The sequence below is a fragment of the Bos indicus x Bos taurus genome, chromosome 19 (assembly GCF_003369695.1).
Source record: "Bos indicus x Bos taurus breed Angus x Brahman F1 hybrid chromosome 19, Bos_hybrid_MaternalHap_v2.0, whole genome shotgun sequence".
NCBI lineage: Eukaryota > Metazoa > Chordata > Mammalia > Artiodactyla > Bovidae > Bos > Bos indicus x Bos taurus.
In genome coordinates this window covers 49,882,374-49,899,776 of record NC_040094.1, presented here as the reverse complement: position 1 = coordinate 49,899,776, position 17,403 = coordinate 49,882,374, and the positions used below count along the sequence as shown (strand labels likewise).

The window sequence follows — 17,403 nt, the reverse complement described above, 5'->3', positions numbered from 1 at the left end:
CCTCTTCCCCTCCTGCCTTCAATCTTTCCCAGCATCAGGGGCTTTTCCAGTGAGTCAGTTCTTTGCAGCAGGTGGCCAAAGTATTGGAGCTCTAGCTTCAGCATCAGTCCATCAGTGAATATTCAGGACTGATTTCCTTTAGGATGGACTGGTTGGATCTCCTTGCAGTCCAAGGGGCTCTCAAGAATTCTCCAACACCACAGTTCAAAAGCATCAATTCTTTGGTGCTCAGCTTTCTGTATAGTCTAACTCTAACATCCATACATGACTACTAGAAAAACCATAGCTTTGACTAGATGGACCTATGTTGGCAAAGTAAGTCTCAGCTTTTTAATATGCTGTCTAGGTTGGTTATAACTTTTCTTCCAGGGAGTAAGCATCTTTTAATTTCATATCTGTAGTCACCATCAGCAGTGATTTTGGAGCCCCCCAAAATAAAGTCTCACTGTTTCCACTGTTTCCCCATCTATTTGCCATGAAATGATGGGACCAGATGCCATGATCTTAATTTTCTGAATGCTGAGTTTTAAGCCAACTTTTTCACTCTCTACTTTCACTTTCACCAAGAGGCTCTTTGATTGGGATTGCTATTGCTATCACTAAATCACTTCAGTCATGTCCAACTCTGTGTGACCCCATAGATGGCAGCCCACCAGGCTCCCCCGTCCCTAGGATTCTCCAGGCAAGAACACTGGAGTGGGTTCTTGGAGTGCCATTTTCTTCTCCAATGCATGAAAGTGAAAAGTGAAAGTGAAGTCGCTGAGTCATGTTCGACCCTCAGCGACCCCATGGACTGCAGCCTTCCAGGCTCCTCCATCCATGGGATTGTCCGGGCAAGAGTACTGGAGTGGGGTGCCATTGCCTTCTCCTTGATTGGGATTAGTGCTCTTCAAGAGAGGTGCTACTTCTTGTGGCTGTATGAGGATACAGCAAGAAGGTGGCTGCCTACAAAACAAGAAGGGGCTCCTCACCAGACACTGAATCTGCCTGTCCCTCGATCTTGGACTTGCCAGCCTCAGAACTGTGAGAAATAAATGTTGTTTAAGCCACCCAGTCTGTAGCATTTATTATAGCAGCCTGAACTAAGACAGGCTTCTCATCAGATTGTGAGAAGACCCCTTTCTTGCTATTTAAGATGCTTGCAACCTGGGGGATTAACTTTATTAGAAATTTTAGAGTAGAAAGAGTAATAACAGCTAATATTTTTTGAGCACCTGGTACTCTTCCAGGTGTTTTATGTGTTTGAATTTATTTAATCTTTAAAACAACACTAAAAGGTAGCTCCTAGTATCTTCCCTGTAACAGACGAGATATCTGAGGTGAATAGGCTTTAAGTCGTTGTTCAGGGTCACAAGTTAATAAGTGACAGCACCGGGTTCAAACCTAGGCATTCTGACTCAAAGCGTTTAACGTTATATAGTGTTTATATCTTTATAGTATGGTATCTCTATGCCTGTCTCTAGAGAAAGAGGGTAAAGGAGACACATTTGGGAGTGGCCAGAAAGTGAGTCAACTTTTCCCCTACACGAAGAATAATGTTCAGGCTTCACTGCAACTGTATACTTGACTTGACCAAGGTTTCCTTCTCTTGGTGTTTTGATGAAGAAAGTAAATTGTTGTGTAGTGAAATTTAGATACACTAGACCTGTCTCTTGGAGAAGGCAATGGCACCCCACTCCAGTACTCTTGCCTGGAAAATCCCATGGACGGAGGAGCCTGATGGGCTGCAGTCCATGGGGTCGCTAAGAGTCGGACACGACTGAGTGACTTCACTTTCACTTTTCACTTTCATGCATTGGAGAAGAAAATGGCAACCCACTCCAGTATTCTTGCCTGGAGAATCCCAGGGATGGGGGAGCCTGTTGGGCTGCCGTCTATGGGGTCGCACAGAGTCGGACACGACTGAAGCGACTTAGCAGCAGCAGCAGACCTGTCTCTTGAGCAGCCACCAGTTACGAACTGGATCTGTTTGAATGAAGGTGCCAGTCAAGAAGGTGCAGTGACTGTCTCCATTAGCACTAGCCTGATAGTATTCAGTCTGCAGACTGCCTCGGAGGTCCTTAAGTCTCAGTGAATTTACCATCCTTATGAATGAAGGATAGTACTTCTGTGTATTTTCATCCCTCAAGTGGAGAAAAGAATTCAAGGAAATATTGCTTAAGATAGCAGAAATACTTTCAGAGAGTTTCTTATAGTAACAGTATCTGCAGCGTGCCTACTACATACCAAGTACCTAGACTGCATGCTTTACATTTATTTCATACTGAATGTTGCTTGGCTTTAGCAGAACCTTTATTTTTTTTTATGCAAAAACTTGATAATGGTGTGTGTAATAGAAGAAGCTTTATTTTAAAATTGCCTCCAGTCTTTTTAAGGTAATTATTTACTGTTGTGGCTAAAAGAAATATCTGCGCTTAAAGTTGTTTGATGTGAAGGAACTAGATGGGTCATTTTCAGTTGGTTAACTTAAGAACCAGTTTTGCCTTTGAAATACTTAAATGCTGACACTTTATTTTTTTTTTCCTTTAAATAAGAATTTTTATATCATGTTGGTAGAACCTGTATCTTTAATACATCATCTGTAAACTGATTAAATTAGTTACCCATTGGATACTAAAAACATTAAGCTAAACTTAGAGACCCAGTTTGTTTTGTAACATGCATGAAATGAATTGCCTGAAATTCCTTGATTAAACGGCACGGTAGCAAGACATTTAGTTAAAAGGAGATCTAATATGATTGTAGAGGTAAACTATAATCTATTGAAAGAAATTGCTCATCTTTTGGAAGAGGTCCTTTTGCAATCTGGGTTTCTGTTAACCATTTTGTGAACCTGTATCACCAGTAATTGCTTTAGCATGTTCAGTTCAGTTCAGTCGATCAGTTGTGTCCGACTCTCTGGGACCCCATGGACTGTGGCATGCCAGGCCTCCCTATCCATCACCAACTCCCGGAGTTTACTCACACTTATGTCCGTTGAGTTGGTGATGCCATGCAACCATCTCATCTTCTGTCGTCCCCTTCTCCCTCCCTCAATCTTTCCCAGCATCAGGGTCTTTTCAAATGATTCAGTTCTTCCCATCAGGTGGCCAAAGTACTGGAGTTTCAGCTTCAGCATCAGTCCTTCCAATGAATATTCAGGACTGATTTCCTTTAGGATGGACTGGTTTGGATCCCCTTGCAGTCCAAGGGACTCTCAAGAGTCTTCTTCAACACCACAGTTCAAAAGTATCAATTCTTCAGCGCTCAGCTTTCTTTATAGTCCAGCTCTCACATCCATACACCAACGGACCTTTATCCACAAAGTAATGTCTCTGCTTTTTAATATGCTGTCTAGGTTGGTCATAACTTTTCTTCCAAGGAGCAAGCGTCTTTTAATTTCATGGCTGCAGTTACCATCTGCAGTGATTTTGGAGCCCCCCAAAATAAAGTCTCTTCACTGTTTCCATTGTTTCCCCATCTATTTGCCATGAAGCGATGGGACCAGATGCCATGAGTTTTAAGCCAACTTTTTCACTCTCCACTTTCACTTTCATCAAGAGGCTGTTTAGTTCTTCTTCACTTTCTGCCGTAAGGGTGGTGTCGTCTGCATATCTGAGGCAATCTTGATTCCAGCTTGTGCTTCACCCAGCCCAGCGTTTCTCATGATGTACTCTGCATATAAGTTAAATAAGCAGGGTGACAATATAGAGCCTTGACATACTCCTTTCCCGATTTGGAAGTCTGTTGTTCCATGTCCAGTTCTAACTGTTGCTTCCTGATGTGCATACAGATTTCTCAGGAGGCAGGTCAGGTGGTCTGGTATTCCCATCTCTTTCAGAATTTTCCACATTAAGTTCCTTTAAAAAGGAAGAGCTAATCTGACAGACTGTGTTTAGCTGTAGGTATGATGATTAAGAGTTTGGATTATGTGATTAGTATTGATTATTTGTATTGTTATCTTACACTCTAGCATTTACAGTGTAATCTTTGGCAAGTCCTTTATGCCTAAACTTCAATTTCTTCATCTCTAAAGTGTAGTAGGGACTTCCCTGGCGATCCAATGGTTAAGACTGTGCACTTCCACTGCAGAAGGCATAGGTTCAAGTCCCTAATTGGGGAACTAAGATCCCATATACCATGCTGTGTGGCCAAAAAGAAAATGAAAGAAAAATGTAGGTAATACTGTTACTTAACTTCATATGATTGGTAAATACTTGGACATAGTAAATATTCAATAAATGTTATCCAACCTTTTTATATTCCTTACTAAAGTTCCTTTTCATTTAATGAATAAATGGACTTTTATTCTTAACAGCATATTAAAATATTTTCTTGTCAATAAATATTTACATAATCTTAATGGTTATATTTCAGCATACTATTTGTCATCCTTAATAACTATCAATATTTTGTTATTGTGCAAATAAGGTTGTATTTGATATTTCTGGTAAGTATAGCCTTTTGTAATCATGCTTTTTTAAGGATAATAATGCTGTTGAATATGAATCTTAGGGCTCCTGTTTCAAGCAAAAAACTGAAACACATAGGTATAAAAATTATCTTGTATGCAAGTTTTCAATAGAACTTAAATTTCGTGCCTAGGAGTTGAAGTAGAGGTTATTTTCCTGGAGCAGAAAGATCTACATTTCTGTCATGAGCCAGTGATCAGGAAGGGTGCATATTGTAGGCATCTTTAGAGCACTAGGCCATCGTGTTGGAGTCGGTATAGGATTGCTGTCCTCAACTTCAGTTTTGTTTTGCAATGTCAATATAAATTCAAAGAAAATACAAAAGCAATCTACTCTGTTGAAAAATAGTTCGTACAGCTTGAACAAACAGTGCTATATAATCTGTTTTTGTGGGGCAAAGGAAAATGGGATGTCTGAGTGTTTTGTTTTTTTTTTTTTCTTCTCAAACAGCCTCATTCCAATCAGCAGTGTAATTGGAATGCAATTCCAGTCTGGAGGAGGAAGGGGAATTTTTGGCAAGAAGATACTGAGCATTTGGGAGTTTAATTCAGATTTAGTATAGGCAGCCATGCATTATGAGTACAACTCAGTAAGAGCAGCAATAGCATTCTACTTTTACAGCTGGGAGTTGTACTCTGGTATTATTAGATGGTGTGTTACATATAGATAACACTTTTCCAACCAGAAGAAGGAATCATCAACTTAAATGGTAATATTTATTGCATCTGTACTTCTGCACCTGGTTTCCTCCATCACTGCCTCTAATAAAATATAGTAAAGAAGATTTTTGTGAAATTTAAAAATATTTCTTGAGAAAACAACAACAAAGAAAGGCATTTATAGCATATTTGAATTGTACCTGACCAGCAAGCTCTGAGGGCAGAGGACTGTGTCTTATTTATCTGTATATCTGCAGAATCTGTCGTCCCACTTGGCACAAAGCAGTTGTTCAGGAAATGCGAATGAAAGGGTGAATGAAGGAGCATTCCGTTCTCATTAAGCATCTCAAGATGGTCACATCTACTTGTGTGTGAAATAGAGAGGAATTACCAGTGTACCAGCCAGGCTGACCTTACCTTATTTTGATTATCTCCTCTATTTCAAACCCACCTATCTGCTGAAGAGTAGAATAGCTGGAACAGGTTTTAGGTTTGGGAAGTGTAGACTTAGGAGTGACAAATACTTGGAAGAAATTTGAGAAGGGTAGCAGCATGATCATATTAGTCTAGTAAAATTAACCTAGTGTAAATCCACAGGCTGTGTGAGGCTTGGTCCCTGATGGGATCTGAAGTAATGGCACTGTGCTGGCGTCATGCCACGTTTGTAATTCACATTACTCAAAATTGACATATGGCTGTTAAATATCTGAAGTCCTGTATAATGTTTTAATACAGAAATTAGTGGAAGTTCATTGAGTTATATTCTTAAGAATTATGCACTTTTCTTTGTAAATTATTTCAAGAGAAAACTTAACATTAAAAATTTTAAAATATTGATATCTGTCTAGGGGTAAGTCTGTACTCTTTAGCCTTTGTTCTGGCCCTCACACCCCCTTACAAGGTTTCTCTCCTGTGAGTCCCTTCCTATAATTTCTCAGTTCCTGTGTTTCTCAACATTATTTTTACCTCTCTCCTGTAATAATCATTTATAAAGCAAAAATGGAAGCTCTTCCTCTCTGCTGCCCTTCCCTAGTGCCACATTCCCAGTCTTGGCTCAACTTTCTATAGTTTTCTGTTATAGAAAGTGATTTACAGATATAAATTTGTGCAAATATAAATGTAAAATTACACTACAAATATAAAAACACATTGTAATACTATATATTTCTCAGGAGATTCTGATGTGTACCTCCTTAGTGACAGTGACAAATAGGAGTTTGTCCTAGTGAAATTCAGTAACTCGCTGAGCATTTACTGAGCTCTTATGATTGGTACCGAGGATGGAAGGAGCAGTGGGCAGTGGTTCTAGGACCCAGAGTACATTCCGAAGAAAAGAAACAGTAAAGACTCCAAGGGCTGAAAATGAATTTATGTGAATAAATACCAGAATCTCAAATGGTGGTTGAAAATCTCATTTGAAGATTTACAAGTGCACTCTTTTGCTACTAGGATGTAAATAATTAAAAGGTTGTCTGGAGCTGTTGAAATGTAGTGTTAAAGTTGGCACTCTGACCAGTCTTGATATTTCTTTGTTTTAAATTAATCTTGTTTCTCTGTGTTATCTTCCTTAGTCTCAGAGTTGCTAAAATTTCTCTCTATAAACTTTGAACCTGACTTTAAAGTTCTTTGCTCTTTTGATTTTTTCAGTTACTCTTTAAAACTTAGTCATATATTAGCAACATCATACTTGTGATTAAAAGGAAAAATGTCAAACATGATCTGATGAGTATCTTTTAAATAGCGGGAAATGATAATAACATTGTATAAGCCAAAACTATGATTACTTGCAGACTGGTAATCTATCACATAGTATTACAAGTCCCTCTTTGAATGAAATCATTTTAGATGATTTTGGAGTTTGTTTTTTATTTAGCATTTTACTAAGTGCCCATCAAATGTCTGGCGCAGTGTTGGCTTGGTGCAGGGGCTGTAAAGAAATGATACAGACATGATGCAGCTGAATGGAGCTTACCACCTCTAGTTACAAGCAACATTCTAAACCGAAAAACATAATAACGTGCGGCAAGTGCCTGGGATAAGTATGGGCTTCTGTGAAAATGCAAGTGGGCAAAAGGTTGAGAGAAATATGTTCTAAAAAGCTTCCTTCCCTTTTGAGACCTAAATACGGGTAGTTGAAGTTGCCTGGGGCAGATGTTTTGGGGAGAGAGAATGGCACATGAAGGCTGTGGGTGAGAGAATATGTTTGAGAATGTGAAGGTTTAGTGTGGCTGGATCTTGGACTTGGATGCTTGAAGAGGACGGGCGGTGGTGGAAGACGAGGTCAGAGAGCAGGAGCCAGGGCCTGATGGGCTTACTAGCCAGATAGGTTTTGGGCTGAACACCTTGGCAGTATTATAAGAATGGAGGTCAATAGAAGAGACGAGATACAAGGTTCCTGAGAAAGTGGGAGGTTGGGTATGTGATCCAGAGCACCAGTGGAAGGACTGTTTTGAGTGTTTTACACATGTTTTGGAAAGTTATTAGAGAAATGGATGGAAGGAATTAATATTTTTAGAAAAATCATTTTAGGTCTAGTGTGGAGACCTGATTGAAGGCAGTTGGGGTTTAAGGCAGGGGACTGATTGGGAGGCTGTTGTAATGACTTAAACAGTAGTTGATGGTGGTCTGCACAGGTGTAATGGCACTGGTAATAGGGAGAAGTGGACAGATGAAGGATATTTCAGAGGCAGAGTTGATTAGAAGTGGTAATTGCCAGGAGGTGGGGAGGGGGTAGTGTAGTGAAGGTTGCTGTGGAGGTTTCTGACTAGGGCAATAGAATGGAAAGCAAAGATATTTATTGAAAGAAAGTTAACTGGAGAAGGAGTTTGAGGGAAAGGGGGATAGTGATTTTTATTTGAGGGTGTATTTAGTGTGCCTGTGTGGACCTGGAGTTCAAGAGAGAGCTGAGGGTTGGGTTTATAGATTGAGGTGTCATCAAAATGGTAAAGACCAGGGAGAACATATGAAAAAATGGCTCATCAAATTTATTTTTCAAGACGAGAGGAAGAGCTTTGTCAGACTGTCAAAACTATGAACTTTCTCCCCAGGAGAGTACACGTGGATATAACAGTTTTTATTTTCCTCGTCCACCCTGGTTTATTTCAGGAGATTGAATATAGTCCCCTGTGCTGTACAGTAGTGCCTTGTTTATCTATCTGAATCCCAAACGCCTAAGTTACCCCTCCCCTAACCTTTTCCCATTTGTAACCATGTTTGTTCCCTACGTCTGTGAATCTGCTTCTGTTTTGTAAATAAGTTCATCTGTATCATGTCTTAGATTTCCCACGTAAGTGACAGCATATGGTATTTGTCTTTCTCTTTCTGATTGACTTCACTTGAAGTATGGTGATCTCTAGGTCCACCCATGTAGTTGCAAATGGCAGTTTTTCTTTTTTTTTTTATGGCTGAGTAGTATTCCTGTGTATGTGTGGATCACATCTTTTTTATCCATTTATCTGTTGATGGACATTTACGTTGCTTCCTTGTCTTGGCTATTATAAGTAGTGCTTTTATGAACATTGGGGTACATGTATCTTTTGGAATTAACATTTTCTCCAGATATGTGCCCAGTAGTGGGATTACTGAATCATGTGGCCACACTGTGTTTTGGGGAACCTCCATGTTGTTTTCCATAGTGGCTGCACCAACTTCATCCCCACCGACAGTGCAGGAGGGTTCCCTTTTCTCCACACCCTCACTAGCGTTTATTATTTGTAGACTTTTTAATGATGGCCATTCTGACTGGGGTGAGGTGACACCTCATTGTAGTTTTGATTGCCACTTCTCTCATATTAGCAGTGTTGAGCCTCTTTCCATGTGTCTGTTGGCCATCTGTATGTCTTATTTGGAGTAGTATGACTACTCCTTTGGTTGTAGTTGAGATCTTCTGCCCATTTTTTGACTGGGTTTTTTTGTTTGTTTTTGTTACTGAGTTGTATGAGCTGTTTGTATGTTTTGGAAATTAAGCCCTTGTTGGTTGCATTGTTTGCAAATATTTTCTCCTATTCTGTAGGTTGTCTTTTTGTTTATGATTTCCTTTGCTGTGTAAAGCTTATATTTGATTCAGTTCAGTTCAGTCGCTCAGTCGTGTCCAACCCTTTGCGACCCCATGAAGAGCAGCACTCCAGGCCTCCCTGTCCATCACCAACTCCCAGAGTTGTGTTACCCAAACTCATGTCCATTGAGTCGGTGATGCCATCCAGCCATCTCATCCTCTGTCGTCCCCTTCTCTTCCTGCCCCCATCCCTCCAAGCATCAGGGTCTTTTCCAGTGAGTCAACTCTTCTCATGAGGGGGCCAAAGTATTGGAGTTTCAGCTTCAGCATCAGTCCTTCCAATGAACACCCAGGACTGATCTCCTCCAGGATGGACTGGTTGGATCTCCTTGCAGTCCAAGGGACTCTCAAAGAGTCCTCTCCAACACCACAATCCCATTTGTTTATTTTTGCTTTATTTCTGTTGTCTTGGAGACTGACCCAAGAAACCATTGATTTATGTCAGAGAAGCTTTGCCTGTATTCTCTTCTGGGCGTTTTATGGTGTCATGTCTTATATTTAAATCTTTAAGCCAGTTTAAGTTTTTTTGTGTGTATGGTATGAGAGACTGTTCTAACTTCATTGATTTCCTTGTGGCTGTCCAGTTTTTTTGGTACCACTTGTTGAAGAGACTGTCTTTTCTCCGTTGTATATTCTTGCCTTGTCATGGAGTAATCGACTCTGGGTTTGCAGGTCTGTTTCTGGGCTCTGTTCTGTCCCACCGACCCATGTGTGTTGGTGGCAGTACTGCACTGTTTTGATTTCTGTAACTTTGTAGTATTGTTTGAGGTTTGGGAAGGTTATGCCTCCACCTTTGTTCTTTCTCCTTAGATTGCTTTGGCTATTCTGGGTCTTTTATGGTTTCATAAAAATTTTAGGTTTGTTTGTTCTGGTTCTGGGAAAAGTGATGTGGGTAATTTGATAATGATCACATTAAATCTGTAGATGGCCTTGAGTAGTACGACCACTTTAACAGTGTTTTTTGAATCCAAGAGCATGGGATATCTTTCCATTTCTTTGTTTTTATTTTTGTCTGTGCCGAGTCTTCGTTGCTGCATGTGGACTTTGTCTAGTTAGAGCGAGCGGGGGCTACTCTCGAGTTGGAGCGGTTGGGGGCTGCTTTCTAGGTGCAGTGCTCAGGCTTCTCATTGCATTGGCTTCTCTTGTTGCAGAGCACAGGCTTCAGAGCTTCAGTGGTTGCAGCTCATGGGCTCTAGAGCATGGGCTCAGTAGTTGTGGTATACAGACTTAGTTGCTCCACAGCATGTGGGATCTTCTGGGACCAGGGGTTGAACCCGTGTCCCTGCATTGCAAGGTGGATTCTTAACCACTGAACCACCAGGGAAGCCCCTTTTCATTTCTTTGAATCATCTTCAATTTCCTTTATGAATGTTTTATAGCGCTCAGCATAGAAGTCTTTCACCTCCTTGGTGAGGTTTATTCCTATGGTGTTTTTTTTTTTTTTTTTTTTAGATGCAATTTCAGAAGAGATTTATTTTCCCCCTTGCCCTTTTCTCGTATTTCACTGTTAGTGTAAAGAAATGTGACAGATTTAGGCACGACAATCTTGTATTCTGATATCTTGCTGAATTTATCAGTACTAGTGGTTTTTATGTGTGTCTTTAGGGTTTTTTATGTATAGTAGTGTCATGTCATCTGCATCAATGCTGGCTGAATAGAAGTGGTGAGAATGGGCATCCTTGTCTTGTTCCAGATTTTAGCAGGAGGTCTTTCTGCTTTTCAGTGTTGAGTGTTATATTGGCTGTGGGTTTGTCATAAATAGCTTTTTTTATGTTGAGATATGTTTTCTCTGTAGTTTTTATCATGAATGGATACTGAATTTTATCAAATGTTTTTTTGCACCCATTGAGATGATAATGTGGCTTTTTTTGGGTCTTTCATTGATGTGGTGTATCACGTTGATTGATTTTCATATGTTGAGCCATCCTTGTGACTGTGGAATGAATTCAGCTTGATCGTGGTATGTGATCTTTTTTATGTGTTGTTGGATTCAGTTTGCCAATATTGTGTTGAGCATGTAACAGTTTACATATAATTCCAAGGTTTATAGGATGGACATCTGTGCTCCTTAGGTTATAGAGTAAAAGAGGACCTGAGTGAGGACATCTCTGAAGAACCTCAACTTTCATGGATGGAGCAAAGGAAAGAGATCTGGCAAACATGACTTAGAGTAAATTTTATACTTGGATTGTTTATGATACATATGCACAATGGAGTATTACTCAGCCATAAAAAGGAATGCATTTGACTCAGTTCTAATGAGGTGGATGAACCTAGAGCCTATTATACAGATTGAAGTAAGTCAGAAAGATAGATATTGTATGTTAATGCATATAAATGGAATACAGAAAGCTGGTACTGATGAACGTATCTGCAGGGCAGCAGAGAGACGCAGACATGGAGGACAGACTTATGGACATAGGCGGGGAAGGAGAGGGAGGGACGACTTGAGAGAGGAGCACGGAAACATACACACTGCCACGTGTGAAATAGATAGCGGGTGGGAAGTTGCTGTATGACGCGGGGAGCTCAGACCCGCTGCTCTGTGACAGCCGAGAGGGGTGGGATGGGCTGGGAGGTGGGAGGGAGATCCAAGAGGGAGGGGACATACGTACACCTATGGCTGATCCATGTTGATATATGGCAGAAGCCAACACAATATTGTAAGGCAATTATCCTCCAATTAAAAATAACTTAATTTTAAAAAATTACGCTTGATGTAAATTTTATGTTTGGTGTTAAGCAGAAACCAAAAGTAGAGAGGGGTTCCAGAAGAGGGAGTAGTCAGTAGTGGCAAATGCCCCCCAGGGGCAAGTGCAATAAAGAATGAAAAGCGCCCATTGGATGGATTTAGTAATTAGGTCCCCAGTGCTTTGGAGAAGCAGTGTCAGGCAATGGTGAGAGGAGAAGCCAAACTACAGTTAATTGAGGCGTTAGTGGGTAGTAAAGAAGTGAAGTCACAAAGTGTACACACTGTTTTAAAGTAGTTCAGTTATGGAAGAAAAGAGTTAAGATGGTGGCTGGAGTGCAGAGGCACGGGCAAGTGTATGAGTAAATACTGATGAGGCCATCACTAGAGGAGATGAGGGGACAGGTTCTTGAGAAAGTGATGGGTTGGGTATGAAATCCATAGCACGATCGGAAGGATGCCATTAGAGGAGTGAACATGGTAAGTGGGAGGAAGAAAAAAAGAATGAGTGTTAAAACAGTGTGTTTGTAGGCTTAGTGATAAGAAGTTGGAGAACTTCCCTTGTATTTTTTTTCTCTGAAGTAGGATGTATAGTTATTTATGTTTTGAATCATAGAATGCTGATTTAAAAATTACTACTACCTTGTCAACACTGCAGGTTATGATTTGAATTTATATATGTGCTGTATGGGCTTCCCTGGTGGCTCAGTGGTACAGAATCTGCCTGCCAATGCCGGAGACGTGTGTTCAGTCCCTCGGTAGGGAAGAGCCCCCGGAGAAGGAAATAGCAACCCATTCCAGTATTCTAATCTGAAAAATCCCATGAATAGAAGAGCCTAGCAGGCTACAGTTCATGGTATCGCAAAAGAGCTGGATAGACCTAGCGACTTAACAGTGTGTGTTGTGTATGTATAGATCCTGAGTATTCTGTTCAGTTTATGTGATGATAACAAAAGTTGAGGGAGTTTTTGTTTTTTTTTTAATTCTTTATCATATCACATTCCAAGTTCTCTATGACAACAGCACCCCTGTTCTTGGTTTTCTTGTTTTAAAAAAGTTTTTTTTTTTTGACCATGCCACAAGGCATGGTGGATCTTGGGTCCCCAACCAGGGCTTGAATGCACAGCCCCTGCAGTGGAGGCGCAGAGTCTTCATTGCTGGGCCCCAGGGAAGTCCCGTGGGAGGTGTTCTCCTCAGTCAGCTTTCTGATTTGGTATTCTGAAATATGGCCTTGGTTTTCATGATTGAGTTTTTATGTTCTTAAACTGTTTCTAACACAGGGCATAAGAGACTCTGACTAGTAAATCAGTTTCTTGTGCTTACTTAATAATTTTATTCATTTGTCAGTAACATCTGTCTTCAAGATTATTTTTATTTGAACTTTTCACAGTGATTCGTTTATTTAGACTTGTTCCCAAGGTTTGTTAAGTGAATTTTTACACACTAAACTTCCAATAAGCGCAACTAATTGAACAGACCATTTAAACTATCAGTAGAAGTGGGTAGAAATTAGTCACACATTACATTCATAGATATTTTATAAATTAAAGTATAAATATATGGACATTGGTGGTTTCCCTTCACTTATAACAAGTTTGAATTACAGAAGTTCAGTGACTGCATAAGCAGAGGTTTTTAAATTGACATGTAATTCATGTACTGTAAAATTCATCCCTCTAAAGCATGTGCAGTCCAGTGATTTTAGAATTGATCTATTCACAAGGCTGTGCAGCCATCACCATGTAAGTAATCATTTAATGCAGGGTAATCCAGAGAATGTGGATTTGGGATATCTGTCTTGATACATTAACTTTTAGTTTTTGGAAGACACAGTCAATCTTTCTTGTCATTTAGCCAGTGTTTCTGTGGAGTTTAGATGGAGAGAAATAACGATGTTATTTTTTTTTTAATGTCATCTATATCATTTAAGCTTTATTTTACTTATGATCCTCTTCAATATAGAATTATTTTACCCTTAAAGTATATGTATATTAATCCCAGTGTATGTATTTCCTCCTTAGAACTGTGTTTTTCCCTTGCTATCAAGCTACTCTGAGACTAGATCTTGATGGAAGATAGGAATCGGTTCTTTGTTAGAATACCAGATTTATAAACTTTGTTGCCCTCACCTGTTACTGGTGATCATTGCTGAAGTTGCAGCCACTGGTTCAGCTGTCTTTTGCTAAGCTTTAATCAAAGATTGTGATCATATTTCATACCTTGCTATAATTAGTGTTTAATTATTATTCACTAGTATTTCACAGTGTTTCAAAATGTTTGACGGTGCAATCTCACCATTTTAATTCTTCCCATGTATTTTTTTTTTTTTTTGCAGTACTCTGTGCAAAAAACTTGGTGAAAAAGGATTTTTTCCGTAAGTAAATTAACTTTAAATCTTGTATATTGTATGTAGATTTTTTTGCAAAGCATTTTCAGAATTGTCTGGTTTAGGGATTTCTCTGTTCAGAAATATACTTATTGTTTTATGAATTCTTTGATGGAGCCTTTTGGCGTCACATTTCTTACAGAGGATTTTGTGCTCCTTAGCCCCTTTCCCTTTATCCACTGAGGCCCCCAGCGTGTTTGTGTGAAATGTGTGTGTGTAACGTATACTGAAGGTGTGCATACTACTAGGTTTCTAGAAGAGATTTGAGAGTATTTTTTAAACACTTTCCCCCTAACATTTTGTAGAAATTTTACCCATGCATTCAGGAGTTATTGGAAGGCAGTGAAGTCATTCAGTCTGCTTGGAATTTCCAGAGTGTAGGAAAGAAAGCTCTGCCTCATTTGACCATAGAAGCTCCTAATGTCTCAGGCTCCAAAAAAGACATTTAGTTACTGTGTTTGCAGTTTCTTTGTCAATCAGTTGTGATATTTTTTTGTGGCTTTATTTAAAATAGGATTAAGTTCTGTGAGGGAGGATTGGGAAGTACCCCTCACACATATTTAAAATCTTTACCCTATAATATTAGACTTCACATTGGCTTTAAATTTTTGAGTAAAAATCATATAATTTGTTTGTTAAAAAAAAAAGTCTAAGCCAGCAAAATTTGATAGACAAAATATTTGAAATTAGAAATAGAGAAGTTCATTAGATTTTTAAAGTTCAGATCCTACCAGCCAGCAAAAACTGGCTATATGCTAATTAATATATGACTTAGTTAATTTTCAAGGTTTGATTAAAAGAAGTAATAAGCTCTTGATCTATTTTAAATCATATTTAATTCATTCCACTTAAAATTTTAATTACTTCAGTCTTCCTAGAAGAGCACCTTAAAGTTTATAAAATAACATTAACTGTGTAAATTATGGTATGCTTATATGGTAGAGCAGTTAAACAGGATAATTTGGGACATGGTTAAGTAGTTTCCATTTATGTACCATATTCTTTTTACCCTACAGCATGTTGCAGGAGGGGGGCCAGTGACTCTCTCCTTGCTGCCCCAGTTAGTGTTACCTTCACAGTGGCTACTGAACTATCCCCCTCTTCCCTGTTGCCGATGATCTAAACTGATGTGTACCCCTTTGACCTTCCTCTAGGTTGATCCGAAGTAGGATTTATCCTAGTGGGACTTCAGAGTGCCCAGTAGGATTGGCTAGGCAGGTGACACGGAGAAGAGGGAGTGAAGTAAGGCATTGTCTACCCACCCCCACTTCCAGGACAACTGTTCTGGTTTTAAAGACAATGTCTTCAGTTTTGTCTCCTTACCTTCCTTCCCAAATTCTTTTCCTTCCTCTGGAGTCCCAAGACACACCTTCTCCAATAAAGCATCAGATATCTTTGTCTCAGTCTTCCTAGGAAATCTAGAGAAATCTTATTCTAAGTCTTTGTAAACCCCTGAGAGTCTATTATTATCAATTACATGATCTTTATCTGTTCATAAGTTGTATGTGAAAAAAAAGAAGGAAATCTTTCCCCTTTTTATTGGTGTAAGCAGTAAAAATTGATAAAAATTCTTGAGTTGTGAGGATGCTTCAGGGATAAGAAAACTAGAGGAAACTGTGATTATCTTTGAAACCCAGGTTGGAAGAAACACTTGATGGTCTGGTGGGAAAACAGGAAACCCGTTCGTGAGGCCTTCAGGAGAGACTCAGCTGGGGACGGAGCACCCCAGGTTCAAGCTGGGAGGGTCCTCCCTCTATGACAGATACATTTATTTTTGATGTGTTGATATGTTGAGGGTTGCCCATATCAATTTCAAAGAAAGAGTTGAATGATAGTTCCTAAATCTCTCAATTAAATTTGAGTGAGAGTGTGTTTATATTGATCAGAATGCTGTTATCATTGATACTGCAATATAGTTCTCTCTGCTTGTAGATCAATTTAAGTCATGTGGAATGAAAAGTGTAAATTTGAATATGAAGCATGACTATAGGCCGACATTATATATATTTAACTATAGGAAGAAATGCACTGCCGTGTGTTGTCTTTTGTAGAGTAATTTGTATAATTTGAGATAATACTACCTTTACTTTGAGATAATCTACCTTTTCTGAGAAAAGTTTTGCTAACTCATCTTTGGGAACTATTTTCAAGCTTACTGGCTTTTAAAAATATTACACCCCCGCTTCCCCCCAAATTTTGGCAGAAAAAAATTTCAAACACATAGGAACATGTAAAGAATTTTACAATGAATATCCATCATCCACATTCTGTCATTAACTTCATCACGTATCTATCCATTTATCCATTGTGTTTCTTTAATAGTATCTGTTGTTATTGTCTTTTTTTCCTCTTTTTTTATTGGAGGATAATTGCTTTAATATTGTTTTGTCCTTTACATGTATACAATGGAATATTAAAGTCACTCAGTCGTGTCTGACTCTTTGTGACCCCATGGATACACCTGTTCTCTGTCCATGGAATTCTCCAGGCAAGAATACTGGAGTGGGTTAGCCATTCCCTTCTCCAGGGGGATGGAATATTACTCAGCTACAAAAAAGAATATATTCATTTTGTTTTTAAAAGAATGTTTTTATTAGTGTCAAGTTCTTTTTGTCTTTTATGCAACATTTAAATAAAATCTTTGTGTGTAAGATACTTTGTTAAGGTGCTGTGTAGGGCCAAATTGAAGTCATTGAGCTTGAGCATGTTTGGTTGAATGTTTTTTCCTCCCCCACCCCAATCAAAAACAAAGCTTTATTTTATCTGCTAAGTAACTCACTTTTAAGTGGAAATTTTTGTCTCATTATTTGAAGCTCATTAAGTGCATTATTGTAGTGAGGAAGTTCCTGAGTTTTAGCTATTTTATATGACTGAAATGATGGGGAGAATTGAGAAATTTTTTTAAAATATAGAAAATAGCCACTTTATATTTACCACTAGAGGTCTCACTAACTTGTGAAAACTTTATCTTCCGACTGCATTAGGGGAACTTGACTCTCATGTTAAATTCTTGTAGGATAATATAATCAGGTAAGTTGAAACCCAGGTGTTTTTTTGTTAGGGAGAAGAGCTTGTATTTTGTATTATATAACAGAAAGGAACATAGGAAGATGAGATTCAGACTTTCATACTTAAATAAGGATCTAGAAGCCACACCTACTGAC

The 17,403-nt window shown here is 39.0% G+C and overlaps 1 protein-coding gene across 1 annotated transcript in view; it reads left to right on the top strand.

Annotated features, from left to right (window-relative positions):
• The window catches only part of SMURF2 (SMAD specific E3 ubiquitin protein ligase 2), a 113,905-nt gene that overhangs the window by 52,023 nt on the left and 44,479 nt on the right, over positions 1–17,403 (top strand). Inside the window, exon 2 of the mRNA XM_027517700.1 lies at positions 14,189–14,227. Coding sequence (XP_027373501.1) covers positions 14,189–14,227 — 39 coding nt within the window. The remainder of the gene's footprint in view (positions 1–14,188; positions 14,228–17,403) is intronic.